Genomic DNA, 19,707 nt, shown 5'->3' on the forward strand with positions numbered 1-19,707 from the left:
TTTTTTGTTTCTTTTTTCTTTTTCTTTTGTTTCTCTTTCCATAATCGCTTATAACACGACCGCCAAGTGTCGCCGTCTCTCTATTTTGATTGGAGGACAATTTATCTTTTCTAACAATTTCTGTGTGAGTTCTGGAGGAGTCGAATGACTGCCCGGGGCCAAAGCGTGGCTGAAGCTTGACAATTGGAGAATGAGATGTAAGCATGACTTCAGCCCTTGTTGGTCTAACCCAGACTTTGAAAGAACGTGCATGTTTCGTGCACCAGCTTCTCGGCAAAATGTATAGCATCGCGAAAGGATGCATCAAAGATGCTCGGTAGTGCTTGATAGTAGGTTACATGTATGAATCCTCCAGACGTCAACCGGGCGAAGCTCCCTTACCTTATGGCGGGGGGGGGGTGTTGCCGCACAAGCAGCGGCCATGCGGGCTGCAGAAAACATCGCCGCTCATCACCTGCAATACGATATAATGGTAGATTGGCAGAACCGGCGGTGTTTTTTGCAGCCCGCTTTGAGCGGCCAAGGCGGCATTTGATTCCGTGGCAAAGGCTGCTAATACCGATAGTCTACTGAGTAATAAGGAAAAGAAAGAACTTTTTCATGCACGGAAATCGCTCGGAGGGATGCATGTGGCTGCTTGTGTGTTTGCTTTTGGCTTGATTTCTTGTTAGTGCTGGTTCCTCCGAACTGATCCGGTGGTGATTACAAATGGTGGTGTAGGAGTGTGATATTTCGAGATTCGAGCCGAACAGCTTTCAGGCGGCTGTTGAATTGTTTGCTATCTGCATTTATTGATGTTCCTGCCTCGATTGTTCCCATCTACTAACCCTCTAATGCTCAGAAGAAGATCGATCACGGCGATGCATTGTCTCTACTCCAAGACTTCTAGGGTAGCATGTCAAGATCAGATGACGTAACTTGAAGCTTGCATGTCGACAGCTCGAGGTTCTAAGCGTCATCCTGCCTCCTGTGCCAAAATTCCAAATCCAGCCACATACCCATTATTCAGCGCATGCGAGAAGGTTGCTTTAGTGCCCGGCTTCAGAGGCACAACTGGCTAACGGGCAGGGCGATTGCTCATCCCAACGGCCAAGGGGGCGCGCTGGCGGGCAAATCGGACGGCGTCGGTCGATGGCGGCCCCGACAAGGCTGGCTGGCAGGAAGCCCGTCCCCAGTGCGTGTGTGGAGGGCATGGAATCAGCGGCTTCGGCTTGAAAATCCATAGTATCAATATAGGGCCGTTTGGGGGGGGTTTGCTTTTTAGAGCCGAGCCTCAGGTCAGCAAAGAGAGGCTTCTAGTGGGTTGCAAGCGCCTATAATCAACCCGCAATGGCATGGATGAGGATTTGAATCTCTAGGTAGCTACTAAGTAATCTTCGACCGAGCTTGCTGTGGGAACGTCATTTGTGGTTTCCCCCCTCCCCCCGCTTTGAGAGCAACTCCTTTGGTTCGAAAACCAACAGTAGAGGAAAAAAAAACTGCCCCTCCTAACTCAACACCACAAGTATATATAAGACGGAGGGTGTGGAAGCTGTCAGATCAAGACTCATTTTATTGTCCATGCCACCCTTTACTCTCTTCGCTCGAGCACCGTCACTAGGCTCCAGAGGCATTGCTTCGACCCGACTCAACACACTGTCCCGCCATATATCGACCACAGCTCGCGCAATGGCTCCCATCACCAAAGAGACCGACTGGCTCGTCATCGGCGGCGGCAGCGGAGGCCTGGGTGCTGCTCGCATGGCCGCGTCCAAGTACGGCGTCAAGTCCATGATTGTGGAGAACTCACGCCTGGGAGGAACCTGCGTCAATGTTGGGTGAGTACTCGCTCGTCCTCTCTTGGGGGATATATATATGCATATATATATAAATACAGCAACCCTTTCGTGACCGGCGCATGCTGACTGTTGCTTCCTCCTCGTGTAGATGCGTCCCCAAAAAGGTCACTTACAACGCGGCCGCGCTCGCCGAGGCCATCCACGACTCAAAACACTACGGCTTCTCCGTCCAGGAGACGGCGCCCTTTGACTGGACGACGTTCAAGACCAAGCGCGACGCGTACATCAAGCGGTTGAACGGCATCTACGAGAAGAACCTCGGAAACGACAAGGTCGAGTACCTGCACGGATGGGGTCGCCTGCTGTCGCGGAACCAGGCCGAGGTGACGCTCGACGACGGCTCCAAGGTGGTGGTCAACGCCAAGAAGATCCTCATCGCCGTCGGCGGCAAGCCCACGCCCCCTCCCGAGATCCCCGGAGCCGAGTACGGCATCAACAGCGACGGCTTCTTCGACATTGCGAAGCAGCCCAAGAAGGTGGCCATTATTGGCGCCGGCTACATCGCCGTCGAATTTGCCGGCATGTTCAACGCGCTGGGCACCGAGACCCATCTCTTCATCCGATACAACACCTTCCTGCGGCACTTTGATCCCATGATCCAGGAGACCGTCACCAAGGAGTACGAGCGCCTGGGCGTCCACCTGCACAAGCAGTCGCAGGCGACAAAGGTCGAAAAGGACGCCAACGGCAAGCTGTCCGTCACATACCGCGACGCCGACGGCAACGAGAGCACCGTCCACGAGGTTGACCACCTCATCTGGGCCGTCGGCCGGACGCCCTTGACCAAGGGCATCGGCTTGGAGGAGGCCGGCGTCAAGCTCAACGAGAAGGGATACATTGTCGTGGACGACTACCAGAACACCAGCGTCGACAACATTTACGCGCTGGGCGACGTCACCGGCCAGGTCGAGCTGACGCCGGTTGCCATTGCCGCCGGACGTCGTCTCGCGCACCGACTCTTCGGACCGCCTCAGTTCTCCAACCTCAAGCTGAGCTACGAGAACATCCCGTCCGTCGTGTTTTCGCACCCCGAAGTCGGCGCGGTCGGCCTGACGGAGCCGCAGGCCGTCGAGAAGTACGGCAGGGAGAACCTCAAGATTTACAAGACGGCCTTTACCGCCATGTACTACGCCATGATGGACCCGGAGAGCAAGGGTCCCACGAGCTACAAGCTGATCACGGCGGGCCCGGAGGAGAAGGTCGTCGGGCTGCACATCATGGGCCAGGGAAGCGCCGAGATGCTGCAGGGCTTTGGCGTCGCCATCAAGATGGGCGCGACCAAGGAGGACTTTGACAACTGCGTGGCCATCCACCCGACGAGCGCGGAGGAGCTGGTGACGATGAAATGAGAGATACCATACACCTGGATTTTTAAAGATGATACACTTCTGTAGATGGCTTTCTTTTTTTGATGTAATGACGATATGGTAGATTTCGGATTGCTTTGCACAGAGTCTGATTAATCGATCTTCTTGAGGAGCTGTCTACTGCATGCCTTGCGTGTCGACAAGTAATAGGTAATAATATACCTAGCACATTAATGAGCAGGCCAGTCTAGATGCATGCGAGCCACTGCGCTATAAATGGGGGGGCGAGCTGCAAGAGGACGGAAAGCAACTATTAATACGACCGCATCCAAGCTGTCATTAGCCAGCGAGGGTGATACAGTATGAGCAAAGGGACCAAAGGGACCCAAGGATGCATGACCGGGGGCTCTGCTGCGAGGCTATTGGCGACGGGACGAGTCACGGGAGACGAATGGACGTCGGTTCGGGACTCGCGGCTACTGCAAGAGGGATGCTGTGTACATGTATGTATGTACGGGGCCCATGCACGTCTCGAGAAGACGGCAGGGAAACACAAGGAAAAAGAAAAGACGGGGAAAGAAAAAGGAAAAAAAAAAAAAAAAAAGAAATCAAGAAAAGAAAAGAGAGAAAAGTGATTGCTGGCCGTGTTCTGTCCCGAGTCTCCCCCCTCTCCCTCCCTGGCAAGGTCTGTAAGTAGGTAGTTCTATCTGCCTTCCCCCCCCCCCTCATCTCCGTCTAATAGGCCGCATGTTTGGCTTGCGGGGAAAGATGGCCAGAAGCGAGCATCGACAGCTGTTGTGTGAGGGTTTGGGTGTGTTGCGACAGGCTGTCGTTTGCCTGCTCTATCAGTCCTCTTGGGAGAAGGATGCATAAAGGAGGCAGGACGCAGGACGCAGGACGCAGCAACAGATACCGAGTGTCCTCAAGGCCCAGAGACAGCACGGCCGCAACTGAAATTGCATCGTACTGTGTGCTGTGCCTGTGCTGTGCTGTGCTGTGCTGTGCCATATCCGCATCATCGCCAGCATCATGTTTGATTTGAGGCCGAGCAAGGGCACCTACAATAGTAAGGTAGTTAGGTAGCCAGATCCCAAATCCATGCCTAATATTAACAGGAATTACCGGGACCCAGGGTTCGGGAGGGGGAGAGAGAGAAGAGAACTGACGCAAGTGCTGTACAGCCCGTGCATGTACCGTCCCCCCTATCAGCGAGGCACCGCGATACCCCGAGCGCATGTACTCCGCAGCCGCCCGTCCATTTTAGTAAATTGTGCTGCCCGGCGACGCTAAATGACTTGAAGCCCGCGGCCTAATTTGCTGGAATCCATCCAAAAGCCCACGTTTGACGGGCTGGGGGACATTTGATGCCCGCGTCAAGCTCCCTGGCAGCTTTCACTAGGTAGAAGCGCTGAGGTGCGCTGTGCATTGGTAGGTAGTACTGTACTGTAGCTTCGAACCAGCCACCCTTCCTCCTCCACTCGCACTTCTCCCAGCTTCTTACCTACTTACCGAGCTATTACCTATCCAATCGTAAGGTACCCAAGGCAGTGCCCAGGCTGACGACCCAAGCAAAACCCCGACCTCAACCCAATCGCTGGCAGCAACTTCGTCTCGCTCCCGTATACCAAACCAAACCAAACCCTCAAAGCTCCGCAAACCCTCTGCCCTCCCCTTCCCCAACCCTCGACTCTTGGGCCGCAAAAGAAGCAAAAAGGGCGTTTGTTGGTGCTCTTGTTATTCTGTTTATTCCACCGCCGTCTGTTTTCTTTTTTCCTTTTTGGCTGCGTTTGCTCCCCCGTTGTTGGCACTGCAGCTCTCAAGCGCAGCTTCTCGAAGCTATCCATTCCCTTCTTCCGTCTCTCTCCTCCCTGAGCCGGGGGAAACGTCCAGCCAGCCCTGTTTGATTTGCGCCCTTTCGAGAGAAAAAAAAGGGGAGCTTTTCAACGACTCGCCCGCACGAGCCAGCGAAAGACGCCCAAACAAAAGAAAAGAAAATAAGCTCCCTCGACGCAGCTCTTCTCCTGAGTTTCTCAGTGTTTGCGTGCGACCATGTCGGCGGCCGCTGGTGTTGCTCCGAGTATGTCCAGTTTTCCTCGATTCCTCACCTTTTTGTTTTGCTGTTCGCCTGCTCCTTTTGATTGTTGCGAAGCTAATTCGTCCCGTCTTCTCTTCTAGGCGTGCCGAACCTCAACCTCCGAGACGATGAGAGGGCATTCTACGACCGTCTCTTCAACCAGGCCTCTCGTGACGGGGAGAAGATCACCGGCGATGTAGCCGTCCAGTTGTTTGAGAAGACGACGCTGGACTCGACGACTCTGGGAACGGTTCGTTGTCTCCTCCATTGCCTCGCTCCCTATAATCTCCCAAATTCCATCTCTCATCTTGGAGAGGGGAATTGATTCGTCACCCCCACGCCAACCCCCCAATTTCCCCCTCCTCAAGCTAACCGCTGTTCTTCTCTATCACGGCTGCAGATATGGCAGATTGCCGATATAGCAAACCAGGGCCAGCTCAATAGGCAAGGCTTCTACGTCGCCCTTCGCCTCATTGGCCATGCCCAAGTCGGAAAACAGCCGAGTCCCGAGCTGGCACTTCAGCCTCCTCCGCATGGACGCCTCCCCGAGTTCGCAGGCATCACGCCGGTTACTGCCATTCCTCCACCCCAGGCCCCGACCCCCATCGCGCCCCAGGTCTCCGGTGGTAATATCATTCCCAAGCTGATTCCTGAAAAGGGCAGCCGGTATGTCTCCCTGTTTGCAGCTCAAAACCTGCACGACAGCAAGTTCCTGCCAGGCGAGCAGGCCAGGACCATCTTCAGCAAGTCCGGCTTGCCCAACGAGATCCTCGGCAGGATATGGAGCCTGGCCGATACGGAACAACGGGGTGCTCTTGCGCTGCCCGAGTTCATCATCGCCATGCATCTGATTACGTCCTTTAAACATGGCGAACTTCGCTCACTGCCCAACGTTCTACCCGCTGGTCTGTATGAGGCGGCCATACGCATCGCGTCGACGGCCGCCTCCAGGCAATCGCCCGCCAATACCGGCGGCATTACGGCCATCCCACGACAACTGAGCGGCCCGGCGCAGCAGCAGCAGAGGACAGGAAGCCCGCTCAACCGTCCGCCGATGGTCGCTGCTCAGGCTACTGGCGCCCCCGTGCCGAACAACGAGTGGGCCATCACTCCGGCCGACAAGGCAAGATTTGACCAGATCTATCTCGATTTCGACAAGACCAACAAGGGATACATCACCGGCGAGGAGGCTGCGCCCTTCCTGAGTCAATCGGGCCTCCCCGAGGACATCCTCGCTCAGATCTGGGATTTAGCCGACTTCCACTCCCAAGGACAGTTGACGCGCGAGGGCTTCGCAATTGCTATGTACTTGATCCGCCAGCAGCGCAGCAATCGGGGGATTCCATTGCCCGCTACTCTCCCCCCAAATCTGATCCCGCCTTCGTTGCGGACTCAGAGCCGTCCTACGACCGCAGTCTCATCAGCTTTTGATGCCGCACCGGTTGCAGCCCATGTTGCTCCAGCTGCTGTACCTGCCCCCGCTCCGCCGGCGCCCAAGTCTGCTCTCGACGACTTGTTTGGTCTCGACTCTTCTACTCCTAGCCCGGCGCCCCCTGCACCGGCGCAGACGACAATGTCTACGGGAGGCTCCAATGCCGATCCATTCGCCGGCGGCATCAGCGCGCTTCACTCAGCTTCTCCGCCTGCGAAACCATCATCTCCCGTGGGCGTGACGTTTAGACCGTTCGTGCCATCCTCCTCATTTGGACGTGGCTTGGCTGGACACCCTGGGGCCGAGCAGGCGCGACCACACACCGCTTCGGAAGATCTCCTTGGCGATACTGATCCCGAGGCAAACAAGGCCATCTCGAATGAAACAACCGAGCTAGCAAACTTGTCAAATCAGATTAGTTCCCTGGCGAAGCAGACACAAGAGGTTCAAGCCAAGAGGACCACGACCCAGCACGAGCTTAGCCAGACTAACTCCCAGAAGCAAAACTTTGAGCAGCGGTTGGCGCAGCTGCGGCAACAGTACGAAAAGGAGGCTCAAGACACACACGCGCTGGAGGAGAAGCTTAGAAACTCGCGGGCCGATACTAAGAAGTTGCAGGGAGAATGCATGAGTCTGGAAGGACAGCTGCGAGACATTCAGGGCCAGCATCAACAGGTCCTGGCTGCCCTCCAGGCTGACCAGCAGGAGAATGCCAACCTGAGGGAGCGAATCCGCCGGGCGAATGCCGAGGTTGCCGAACTCAAGCCTCAACTGGAAAAACTCAAGTTGGACGCCAGACAGCAGAAGGGCCTCGTCGCGATTAACAAGAAGCAGTTATCCACCACTGAGGGAGAGCGCGACAAGCTCAAGGCGGAGGCCGAGTCTCTGGCCAGGAGCGCCGAGGACATCTCTCGCCAAGCAGAGACGGGCTCGCCGGTGTCCACGTCGGCCCAGATGGCCAGCCCTGCGCTCTCGACTTCCAGCGGCAACAACCCCTTCTTCAAGCGCTCCGCCAGCACAGACATCATGGGCGTCTTCGGTCCGCCACTTGGTCCGCCACCCCCGAGCAGGGCCTTCTCCGACCGGTCCTTTGACGACTTGTTTGGCCCCGCCGGCCCCGTCAGCTCCAGCGGCACTCCCCCGCCAGTTGCAGCCTTCAGACAACAGAACACGGGGCAGTCATCAGTTAGTGTTGGATCCTTTTCTAACAACTCAGGGCCGACCCCTCATGTCAGCCGCGTCACAACGCTGAGTGCTGAACCTCCTGCGCCGCCAGAGTCCAGACAACTAAGCTCGAGCTTCTTGCCGTTCCCCGAGCACAACGAGTCACTGTCTTCCTCTCGACAAGTGTCTCCCCCTACCTCCTCACGCGCCGAAGGCTCGGCGTCCGGCTCATACCCTTTCCCCGGCGGCGTGCCATCCGGCGAAGCAGAGGCCGGGACTCCTGCGGCCGCCGCTTCCAGTGAAGAGGAGGAGAAGCATGATAGTGCCAGCGCGACCCCTGTCCCGGCCGCCCAAGGCGATAGCTCGCAGAAGCCCGCGGAGGGAGAAGCCCAGGATCGATCCGGCTCATTTGACAATACTGACCATGCTAAGGCCAAGGCAGACTTTGACAATGCATTTGCCGCCTTCACCTCGACCAAGGCCTCCGGCAATGGCGCCGACAAGGGATCCGCTGCCGTGAAGCCCCAGAACGCTTTCGACAACGCCTTTGACACGGAATTCCCTCCCATCTCGGAGCTTGAGCGAGATGTGTCTGAGTCCGATAGTGAGAGGGGCGGATTTGACGATGACTTCGCGCCCGCGTCGCCAGAGAACAAGGCCAAGGAGAAGCAGGCCGCCGCTTCGGAGCCAACTCCTGAGTCTCAGAGACCTGCTACCGAGGCCACTGATTCCCCTTTGCCACCATCTCAGGATGTGCCAACTACCCACGAGGGTGAAGCCAAAAGGTAAATAGTGCACGAAAATGGAAGTCGTTTTTTTTTTTTTTGCTTTTGCGTTTGATTCGAGTCCCATGGTGATTTAGTCCCTGCGTCATGTCTACCGTCATTCACTGACTCCAATACCGCAGCGCGGAACTGTCCTCTTCACCCGCCACGATAACCAACAACAACAGCAGCATCTCCCAGACCTCAAACGCAGATGACATCTTTGGTTCCAGCACGCTGCCAGCCTCTGGTAACCAAGGCCAGCCTCCTGCCTCCAAGGGCGCCTTTGACGACCTTGACGATGATTTCGAGGGCCTGGAGGATGCCAAGGAAGGCTCCGCAGATGACGACTTTGCCAACATTTCGCGCTCTGGCCTGGACGACTACAACCCCATGTTTGACAGCAGTCCCCCCGCCAGCCAAGCCAAGAGCGAGTCCACGGCATTTGGCAATGAAAGCAGCTTTGACTTCATCTCTTCCAACTCAGCCGCTAGCGCTCCCGGCCAGTCCAGCAACGGACAGCAAAGGGGGGCTGAGGCTCACGACTGGGACGCCATCTTCTCTACACTAGACTCGCCCACCGTTCCCGCAGCACAGCCTGTGCACAGCAACAACACGGGTCCTCCAAAGGAAGAGAATGCCGACGCTCGCCCCCCTGCTCCTGGACGTGCCCTCACGGAAGCAGGAGAGCACGACGACCCGATCCTGAAGAACTTGACCAGCATGGGTTACTCACGTCCTGACGCCCTTGCCGCGCTCGAGAAGTATGACTATAACTTGGAAAGGGTAAGCATCTTTCCTACTCCTCACCCACTTCTACTTAGATGTTGGGCGACCGGTTGAGGATGATTACTTGCGACTAAATCGACTTTCTTTAGGCCGCCAACTTTCTCGCCAGCCAGTCTTAGAAGGAAATCAAGAATGGTGATGTAACTTGCTCTTGAATACAGAAAAGTTGTTCATCATGGTAGATGGGGAAAGTCACGGCAACACACAGCAAGCTGCTCGTTCGTTCTTTTGTAGCATAGGAATGGGAGGCGGGGGTCTCTGAATTTTTGTTGACATTGTTCTTTTTTCCTTTGCTCTTTATATCCTTGTTCTTTTTCTTGTTGCAATGAAGGGTCAGAATGTATCTGTACGAGGTTGTCGCTGTCGCTGCTCTGCTTCGGCTTTGAATCGATGCGGGGAGACCTGTTCCATTCAAATGGATAGCTACCTAGTCCTTGTCCGCTAATCACTCTCCTATGTTTTTTTTTGTAATCATCTATATCTCATCTTTTCACTATTATCACCTTTTTCAATTCTTGAGTGGTATAAGAGAGAGATCGATAACGAAAGTGTTGTCCCAACGAGTATATAAGGAACATGCTTGGTTCGAGGTATCATTATATATGAGTATTAGAGGAAGACAAAGAGGGATAACTTTATAACAGACACACCTAGTGATATCTTACTGCCCCTGCATTTAGGTAGTCGCATTACAAGGCAAGCCCGGCAAGCCCTAGCAGCACACAGCAGCAGCTTGGCTTGGGCTGCCATGAGCGAATCTAAGGGGGCATTTGACTGATACACTTCCTTTGGAAAGGCCACGTGTATCTGGAAGCTTGAGCCCCGTGTTTCTTTCATCGCTCCAAGATTTTTGCATTCTTCTCATTCATGATGCCTGGTAGCGGATCTGGTGTAATTTGTATTTATGTGAGATGCATCCCGGCTCAACTCGACTCTGTGACATACATTGTCTTTGTTGTCCACTTGCCTTGCCTCTTCCACTAGCATCTTCCACCAGCCTCTTGTATGATAAACATCGACTGAAACAATATGATCCCACAGAGAAAGATACCGCTAATATAGAATAGATAGAAAACCATTTACGTCGTGAGAAAGGCCCCCCCATTGCGGCCCGCGTAATTCAACAACTTCCCACTCTGTTGCAACTATCCCTACGCCAGTTCAAAACATTCGACGATGCGCGTTCCCGACTCTTTCCCATCTCCTTCCAGCCGACGTGACTCAACTGCTTAACCCATAAACCCTGTATAGCAGGTATCTGTTTGTTGGGCTTCGTGAGCCCTTACCATCGTGTTTCCGCCATATTTACCGCCTCGTATAGAGATAGCCGTATTGTGGGGGGCGTAGATTTTATTTAATCTTGGCCATGACCGTCTCCGGCCCTCTGACGACATCCATTTGCGCCGCCCTCGCCTTGACGGCATTCAACATGCTTCGTTCAAAATCGTCCCTAGACCGCAGCACGGCCTCGACCCAGCTGATTTGCAGATCCCAGTAGGCAGACTTGAATGCGGCAAAGGCATCCGCCACGGTATCTTTGTCCACGGAAATCAAGGCCAAGAAGTGCTCCGTAACTCTCCATGTGTCCTTGATGGACATGGCAACCTCTGGACTCGCCAAGTTGGAAAAGTACTCAAAGGCGGTGGCGATGTCATTGAAGAGCTTATCCCGGAAGGGATCGACGCGCCGGAATTTTGCTCCCTTGTTGCGCACTGACGATAGATATCGTACGAGGAGCTCGTCGGCAAAGATCTCGATGAAAATGTCGACGAGGGAGTGGTGAAGAGCCTGGCGGTACTCGCCGACGTACTCCTCGAATGTGACGACCATCTGCTTCATGGCCGTGTTGGTGTACCACTTTGGTGTGAAGAAGTCGGGCATGACGACTTTGAAGTCGACAACGAAGACGAGGTGGGCAAACTTGTGGATGCACCAGGTGCTGAAGTCGACGTAGCCGTCGCGCAGGGCGTTGAGCTCCTGTTCGGTGCGCTCGAGGTACTGCGGGCTGACGTTGCGCTCAAACTGCTGTCGGAAGCTTGACAAGTAACCCAGCCGATTTTCCTCCTCGTTGTCGTCAATGACGGCGATCTGGTCGTTGGCCGTGGCCACGAGCCAGTCTTGCAACGCCTGGAAACCCTCCAGATCGGGAATCCTACCGCTCTCGTAGCGCTCAGCCTCGTCGTCAAGCATACGCTGCCATGACTGCTGCCGACTACGTAACCGTAGGAACATGGCGTCAACGACACCCTCGACCACGTCTGCACGCTGCGAGTTGATGGCCGCCTCGACCTGCTCACGCAGCATCCTCCACAGGGCAACCAGGTTCTTGGTCCGGAAATAGCCGTACTCATCCTGGTCCAAGTTGGAGCCCTCGGTGTTACGCTCGGCAAAGTCACGTTTCTCCTGCTCGAATATTCGGTCGATCCATTCGTCGAGGAATTTGATAATGAGCTGTCGGAAATCGCGGACGAGTTCCGCCTCGCGGTTGTCGATGACGTGTGGTACCAGGTCTTCCTGTTTGAAGCCAAGCTTGGCCATCTTCTTGTAGTATTTCTCGGGGAAGCTGACAATGGCCAGCGTGTGTGCAGAGCTGGCTTCTGGGTCATCCACCATGCCGATTAAGAAGTCGTGCATCAAGACGTGATAGATGTCGGCGTATGTCTTTGCAATCCGCCACTTCTTCGGCATGAGTGGCGTCATGCCAATCTTGACGGCATTGAGGTCGTTGAAGAACCACTTCATCGCCGCCTCGAGGCCGTCGGCATCATCGAGAAAGTCCTCCCGAGCCTGCTGGAATTGCTGCTCCGCGCTGACCCGGATGGCCTGCATAAATTTATCCTTGTAGCCGCGGACCTTGCGGGCACCGTCGGTGATGCCTTGGAAACGGGCTGCCATCTCTTCGTGGTCCTTGAGAGCTTCCTGCAGGGCCATGACGCGCTGGTCACTTTTCTCCTCCGCCTCCATGACGACGGCGAAGCGAACCACCAGGCCGTTGTTGTCGCTAACGACGAGGTTGATGAGGTTCATAGCCAAGATACCGACGTGCTCGTCAAACCAGTCGATCGTATCGTCCAGCCTTGCGAAGTAGTCTTCCAGAGTGGACTCTAGGCTCGGATCCTCGGCCCTCTGGATCTGCTCCATGGCATCGTCTCGTATGTTGCGTAGCTGTGTCAGCTCGTAGTGGCACGGCAATAGGTTCGGCATGTTCTCGTTGTCGTCGTCATCCTCGCGCAGCATCCGCTCGACAACGGCCAAGCGTTCGTTAAACGTCTCGAGGTTGCGCCTCATGGCTTCGACGGCGCCAAAGTTGCGGTGCGCCTGTGACACCATGTTGATGCTGGCAAAGTCCTTGATCATGGTCTGCGACTCGGAGCACAGCTTGTCAATCTTCATCATCTCCTCCTTGATCTGCTGTACTGCCTTCTGGCCGTCGCTGAGGCCGTTCATGCCCGACTGCGTCGTCTCGAGCTGCTCCCGGAGGCCATTGCGCAGCTGACCGTCGACGGCACTCTTCTTACGCGACAGCTCGAGCTTTAGCGCGGGTATCTTGTCGAGGTCGTCCGGGTGCCGTAGCAAATCCGAGAGCTTGGGGACTGGAGCGTCATCCATGGCTGGTAGAGTCGAGGTTGTGACGGGAGGAAAGGGAGGAGGGGAGAAGAGAAGAGAAAGGGAAGAAGGGGGTTCTCGCGGTTTGTCAAATCATAATGCGCGGGCGGCTGCGGGAAGTCGAGAACGCCGCAAGAGCGAGACTCAGGGAGAGATGCCAAACAAAAGAGATTCAATTGCCCCCCTGTAAGGCCCTGCCCCCGCGATATCACGCGTGTTGACGGCTTGGAGAGATGTTGTAGGTGGGAGGATTGAGCAGGAAGAAAGAAGCCAAGGTGTGACGATGCCGTCAATTGCTGCGGTCGACGGATTTGGGGGGGAACAAGGAGGTACTGGGTACCTTGGCTGCACGGTGCATTCAGCAGCACAGCCCTGTACAGGACACAACAGGACAGGAGGGAATGAACGTTCGGTAGCACCCCACGGCGCTAACCCACAGGCAACTAGTACCTTAGTACCCTACTAGGTACCCTCTGCTACCTTACCTTACCTTAGGTACCTATAGGTAGGTACAGAATCGAATGCGCTAAAGAACAGTGACTTCCATGACCTGAGCTTCCTGTTCACCTCAACACCGCTCAACCCCATACGATGGGTAGTGATACCACCGATGCCATCCTCAACTTTGACCTCCTGCTGCCTCTTTTAGAGCTTGAATTCAAGTCGAGTCCTGATTTTTATCCGATGTTGGAGTGTGAGGAAGGTACATCTTGGTCAAAGGTTTGGCATTACAAGAGTCCATCATAGGGTCTCTTATGTTGTGTGATCTACCTAAGCTTACCCAGAAGTTCAAAAGGCCTGCAACTTCAACGAGGGAGGCTGATTAGACTGTCCTGAAAATCGTGGCCATGCAGGGAAGGGACCTTTTCTCAAGATCATCATGTCCATCTCGAGTCGACGAGTCTGTGCACTGTCAGAGCGGCACATCCCCCGCTACGAATGGACCCATGCAGCTGCCTGGGCGGCAAGGCTTCCTTGGAGGAAGGATTCCTCGTCTGTTGGTCATGTCATGCTGTATGGCCAAGGCATATCTACAGAGTTGAGAGACAGTTGTTGGCTCTACTGGGCTCAGACTGTGTCGAATTGACCCAAAGAGGCAGGCTGTCCCGCCGGACGTGCTGCGGCCTGCAGGCATCCTGTGGCTGTACGGCCAATGAGGTGATGCGAAGTGCGGCTCGAACGCGACCTCCATTGCCGCGCGGTAGGGGTTGTGCAACTGGAGACTCCATAATGCATTTGTCCTGGGGTTCCTCTCGTTGAGGCCCTCCACCATGCCGTCTCTGTCATCTTCATCCTCTGGGCCAGGCTGGGCGAACAATGCCGAACGAAAGCTTCAAGGCAAAATGGAGGGATAAATGGAACGGCAGAGCAAAGGCAAGCCTCGCGGAGAAGACGAAGAAGAGGGTGCGCAAGATCTGGAACTCCCTCAAAAAACCTCCAAGAGGAAGCCCTCTGCCAACTGCAAGGCCATCGTCCACATCGCTACAAGGCAGCAGCTCGCAACTTGGCCCGCCGCATCTTCAGCCGTCACTATCACCTCAGATCAGGACGTCGACGGCATCTCTATCTTCCAGTACGTCGCAGAACGATGCGACTCTACCACCTCCATTGACGTCTCGGCCATCTACCCCTCCTGGCCCCCCTCTGGACCCGTCTCCAGTTGTTACAATATCCCCTTCTGTGCAGCATAGCGAAGGATTATCCTCTGCTGAAAGTACAGATAAAACAACCGCTCCTCACGATATCGAGCATATATACCCTCCTCCAGCTACCGAACCTCTATCTTCTCCGGCTATCAACGTTCCCTCTGTTTCACACAGCGACGAAGCGCCCGCCAACCCGCCCCTAACCTCAAACTCTCCAGGAGAAAGCTCCGAGTCCACCATCACCCCATCTGTTGCATCATGCTCCGATGTGTCTCAAGTCGTCATAACAGATACTTCTGTCCCAGACACCGAGGATGCATCTTCCATTGCACCTACTGAGGATAGCTCCTTGACTCTGGATACAGAGGATGTCTCTTCTCCTCCAGCTACTGAAACGACATCCCCCCCTCCAATAACATGTCCCGAGACGGCTTCCTCTCCCCACGACGACGAAGTACCTACCGATGACCATCTATCCGTGAACCTCTGGGAAGAAGTTTTCCGCAGCGTGAACGACGAGACGAAATCTTGGATTCGACAGCATGGGCTCAGCTCCACGCCAAATGCCGATTCCGACGACCAAGTCAACGCACTTATCGACCTTCTCCAGAACCAATCTTTGCTGAAAAACATTAGAACTCCTACCAAAATCAGAATTGGCAACCAAACGATTGTCTTCCGCGAATATGTGGCCGACGTGATAAGCTTCCTCACCATGGCTGGTGATCTCACTGCAACGCTTGTGCCACGCGAGACCAGTGCACCGTGGGCTGCGGGGAAGGCTCTGCTGAAAGTAAGGCTTCTAATCTAGGAGACAATAATCTGTCTTGTCCAGCTGGCCTTTTTACTGTATCTGCTTCATTCTGCTTATCTTGCTTCAAACTAGCTAGAGCTCTATGAACCTACAACGCTTTTGATCTCATCTGTCTCTGCTTAAACACTAGCTAACTGGCAGTAGCTTCCAGTTCAGCGAGCCGAGCATATGGCAGCACTTGCTGCCACGATTCAGTGGTTTACACGGGTCATTCGCAGAGGCCAGGTGTACGAGCTTCTGTATAAGGCGTCAACGACGGACAGACAAGCTGTGTCCAATCTGCGTTCCGCGCTTCTGGATCTCTACATTGCGGCAATGGAATTCCTAGCTCGATCTGATAAGCTGATCAGAAGCGGAAAAGCCGGCCAAACTCTGGATATCCTTCTTCGGCCACAACAAACTGCAGACTTTCTCTCAAACTTGGTCAAAAAAGAGCGAATGGCTCAAATGGAAGCCCAGGCTTGTGAAGCATCGCGGCAAGCAAAGGCCCAAGGGAAATTGAATCAAGAAATAGAAGCCGTGCTCGTGGGACTGGATGGGCTCTCATCACCAGTAACGCGAATCGACGAGGGTGTTGCCAGGCTTCTCGAGGAGGTTGACAGGGACCGACTGGAGAGACTCATGCAATTCATCAGCTCTGAGAAATTTGGGAAAAGTCATGCTACTGTCAGAGAAACACGAACGGCTAACACTGGTGATTGGCTGATACAGCATGAGGGCTTTCGTGATTGGCAAGCGATACCCTCATCTTCAGCAGTGCTTTGTCTTACAGGGACTGGTGAGCTCTTCATTCTACGCTTTTTCCCTTGTTCTAAGTCTGACCTGAATCAGTGGGCACCGGCAAAACGTATCTCACTTCTCGAGTGATTGATCACATAAAGGGGATCCTGGAATCCTCAACTCACGACGAAGGGTTCGCTTTCTTCTACTGTAACCGATCCGGACCTTCGATGCAGGATCCTCTCACGGTTCTCAGGAGTCTCGCTCGCCAACTATCTTACAAAGCTTTCAGCTATAACTCTCTTCAAAAAAAAGTCATCCAGAGATGTGAACTAGCGAACAAAGAGGGGCGAGATTTCGGTTACCACGATTGCAAAGAGCTCATTCTAGACTCGCTGAACCTGTACTCAAGGACCACCATCATCCTTGATGCTTTGGATGAATCTGACATAACGAGTTACAACTTAGCGGAGATTCTGATCGAACTGGTGGGAAAGGCCACCAAACCGGTCAAGCTGTTCATATCGAGTCGCCCGGACCGAGAGTACATGGACGCTTTTGACACCAAGACTACCATCACAATCGACAGCAGCAACCAACGAGGCGATATCGAAAAATTTCTCTATGAAAAGCTTTATTCCACAAAGTTATTCAAGGATCGGCAGGAAGAGATTCAGGGGCTCATACGCGAGACGTTTTCGTCCCGAAATGGTGGAATGTAAGTACATAGCAAACCATCACACGCCGATTATCTTGCCATCTCTATGTATGCCCTTGACATCCAACTTGAGCCTCACTGACGCTGACTGTATGTTTTAGGTTTCGATGGGTCCATCTACAGGTCCAAAGACTCAGGTCATGCACGTCGGACGACGCGATCAGGCTGTGGGCTAATACGATCCCCCCAGATCTGATGGGAACTTACGATCAACTGTGGGAGGGTATACGAGCACAGCGTAACAGGCATGACATTGCATTAGCTGAGCGGGCTGTCCAGTGGGTGCTGTGTTCTTTGGAGCCACTAACTTCTGCAATCTTTCTGGAAGCAATTCGATATGCTTTTGAGGGAGATAGACTGGTGCAAAAAGAATGGCAATCCGAACAACAAATATTATCACTCTGCCAGGACCTTTTGATCATTGATGAGCAGAGGCGAGTTTGGATGCTGTCACATGCCTCCGTTGCCGAATACTTCGAGTCTAAAGGCTTATTCCTGGGGAAATGCGATTCTTTTGTTGCCAGGACCTCACTCAGCTTTCTTATGCATTTCGAATGGGAGCCATGGTACGCGGAAGACCCTTCTCGACAAGTCGCCATATCTTCATTCGGAGAGTATGCTGCGCATGCATGGCCTTGGCACGCCCAGCGATACGACAAATGGCTCGGCTCAATGGAAGGCACAGCACCGGATTCAAGGCTTGTGAGGGCTCTCAAGCATTTCCTCGGGTCTCCAGAAGAGAGCAGCGAGCACTACAGAGTCTGGCTTGACAAGAGTCACTTTTTGACGAGATGGGGCTGCAAAGCAGAGCTGTTGCCCAACAACATGGCTCTATTCACCATGTGTCGCTACGGCCTCTACAATGTTCTGCATGACTGGTGGCACAAGGGCAGTATCACCGAAGACATGGCGCTTTCGAAATGCTCGGGCAGCTGTAATGCACTTGGGCTTGCCGCCATGGCCGAGTCTGTGCCGATTTGCAGGGTTCTATTGCGCGTTATGGACATCAACAATCCTCTTGCCGAAGGGCATTACAGGGCGATGAAGATCGCGATAGGTCTAGGCAACAAGGACATTGTTTCGCTGCTGGTGTCAGAGGGTAAAGTCGACCTCAACGTCGACGTCAAAGATTACTTCATGAGGTCTACTCCGGTTCAGTGGATGGTCATGCAGAACCTCTATCTGCTACCGTGGGCTTTGGACCAAGGCTGGGTGGACGTGAACAGGGAAGCTGGTAGCAGCTATGGCAATGCGCTGATCGCAGCGGTATGCAGAGGCAAGCCCCAAGCGGTCCGAATTCTGCTCGATGACGGGGCCGATGCGAATGCCGCCGTGGAGTGCGGCAACTACGGAAGTGCTCTTGTCGCTGCTGCTACAAGGGTCGACGATAGCCAGCTTGAAATCATGCAACTGCTTGTCGACTATGGTGCAGATGCCGAGCTGCCCCTGAAGAGCGGTCGATACGGTAGCCCTCTGGAGGCGCTGTTTGCTTTCTTCCCGGCGACGGAGCATATGCGGAAAGGCATCAGCGAGGCGCTGGAGTTCCTGCTCAAGGCCGGTGCGGATCCTGCCGCGACGCTTGACGTGGGCCGTCACGGCAGTGCTCTGGCGGCCGCCGCATGGCTCGGTCACAAGGACTTGCTGGCTCTGATGGTTGATGTAGTGGGGAGGGAGCGGGCAGTCGAGTGTCTTCGGCGGAGCAGGCATCCAGAGTCGGAGAACTTTTTCAATGAAGAGGGCTGGGAATCTTGGAAGCAGCGGGCGAAGGAGACGATAGCATATCTGAGAGACGATGTGGGAGTGGACGAGGAGATTCTGTTCAAGGTTGGGCTGTGGCCTGGTGAGTCGGAAGAGGTGGGCACGTTTGACGGTTTTGCATTCAGGTACCATTAGGCCCGGGTTCTTGCCAGATAATTATAATTTCTTCTGATATTTATCAATACAGCTTCTCATATCAACCAGGTTCAAACATGAGAGAAGTCAGGGGCACGATCTTACATCGAGCCTCGTCTTTGCCAGAGTCTCCCCCACTACTACAGGCCCGCTCTCTCATTACCCAGGTAGCTTTTGTAACCTTTTCCTCTGGAGGGATCTTTCGGAAGGTAAATGCTTTGAGTCTTGATAGGAGGGTACTTGCACGAAGCGGGCGCCCGCAAAGACATCATTCTATCCGCAATCTACGCGGTTGTGATGAATGGACTCAGCCAACTGTTACCTTTCGTTTGCAGTCAAAGAGCGCGCTATGCCGGTCATTAGTGGGTTGTAAATCAATTCATTCAAATTACGACTTTTCCTTGCTATATGCTAACGTAAATGCAACCGCTTCCGTAACTCGCAACCAGTTCTTATATTGAGCGTCACCGATGAGTTCAAAACGTTCCCTTCCCCTCCGGTTCCATCCCAGTCCACGATACGTCAAGAAGCTCGCCATCCTACGCAAGTAAACATCTTCCTTTAAACCAATCGGAATCATGTGGGTATTATACGCCGCCCTTGGTAAACCAAAGCATAAAACACACAATCTTCATTCGTTTACCGCGCTGTTTGTGCCCGTCCGCGTGGGAGCTTAGGGAGACAGGCTTGCTTGCTTAGCTGCCGCCGCTCGGGCCACCTTGAGACTGCTTATTCTTCTTTCTTCTTCTCCTCTTGGCCTTGGTCGGCGCCGGAGATTGTTCGCCCTCTGCCCTGGCTTCACCGGCAGCAGCGCTCTCGGGGCTGGCTTCCTCGGCCTCCTCAGACTCGACACGTTCGGCATGTTCAGGCGTCACATCCTGCGCAGGGGCCTTGGACGATGAAGGCTCAGGCGTGTCTAGCGGTGCGCCTTCCAGAGCCTCA

At 54.2% G+C, this 19,707-nt stretch overlaps 5 protein-coding genes across 5 annotated transcripts; 4 read left to right on the forward strand and 1 right to left on the reverse strand.

Annotated features, from left to right (window-relative positions):
- Positions 1-1,668: 1,668 nt before the first annotated feature.
- On the forward strand, positions 1,669-3,187 carry TRIREDRAFT_53567 (uncharacterized protein; the record flags this gene model as incomplete). The annotated part of the gene is made up of 2 exons (XM_006961220.1): positions 1,669-1,817; positions 1,927-3,187. The coding sequence occupies 2 exons, from the start codon at positions 1,669-1,671 to the stop codon at positions 3,185-3,187; spliced, it is 1,410 nt and encodes a 469-aa protein (XP_006961282.1).
- A 2,007-nt stretch (positions 3,188-5,194) lies between these two features.
- TRIREDRAFT_119762 (endocytic protein) lies at positions 5,195-9,750 on the forward strand (the record flags this gene model as incomplete). The annotated part of the gene is made up of 5 exons (XM_006961221.1): positions 5,195-5,222; positions 5,321-5,469; positions 5,620-8,600; positions 8,723-9,365; positions 9,458-9,750. 5 exons carry the CDS (start codon positions 5,195-5,197, stop codon positions 9,485-9,487), a joined length of 3,831 nt encoding a protein of 1,276 aa, XP_006961283.1. The 3' UTR covers positions 9,488-9,750.
- Positions 9,751-10,356: 606 nt separating this feature from the next.
- Positions 10,357-12,977, reverse strand: TRIREDRAFT_74054 (exocyst component; the record flags this gene model as incomplete). Its single annotated transcript, XM_006961650.1, has 1 exon — positions 10,357-12,977. One exon carries the CDS (start codon positions 12,975-12,977, stop codon positions 10,719-10,721), a length of 2,259 nt encoding a protein of 752 aa, XP_006961712.1. The 3' UTR covers positions 10,357-10,718.
- A 1,314-nt stretch (positions 12,978-14,291) lies between these two features.
- TRIREDRAFT_119764 (uncharacterized protein) lies at positions 14,292-15,557 on the forward strand (the record flags this gene model as incomplete). The annotated part of the gene is made up of 3 exons (XM_006961222.1): positions 14,292-14,547; positions 14,695-15,413; positions 15,507-15,557. 3 exons carry the CDS (start codon positions 14,292-14,294, stop codon positions 15,555-15,557), a joined length of 1,026 nt encoding a protein of 341 aa, XP_006961284.1.
- Positions 15,558-17,697: 2,140 nt separating this feature from the next.
- Positions 17,698-18,846, forward strand: TRIREDRAFT_102846 (uncharacterized protein; the record flags this gene model as incomplete). Its single annotated transcript, XM_006961223.1, has 2 exons — positions 17,698-18,712; positions 18,818-18,846. 2 exons carry the CDS (start codon positions 17,698-17,700, stop codon positions 18,844-18,846), a joined length of 1,044 nt encoding a protein of 347 aa, XP_006961285.1.
- Between the last annotated feature and the right edge of the window lie 861 nt (positions 18,847-19,707).

The sequence above is a fragment of the Trichoderma reesei genome (assembly GCF_000167675.1).
Source record: "Trichoderma reesei QM6a unplaced genomic scaffold TRIREscaffold_1, whole genome shotgun sequence".
In the NCBI taxonomy this organism is placed as follows: Eukaryota; Fungi; Ascomycota; class Sordariomycetes; order Hypocreales; family Hypocreaceae; genus Trichoderma; species Trichoderma reesei.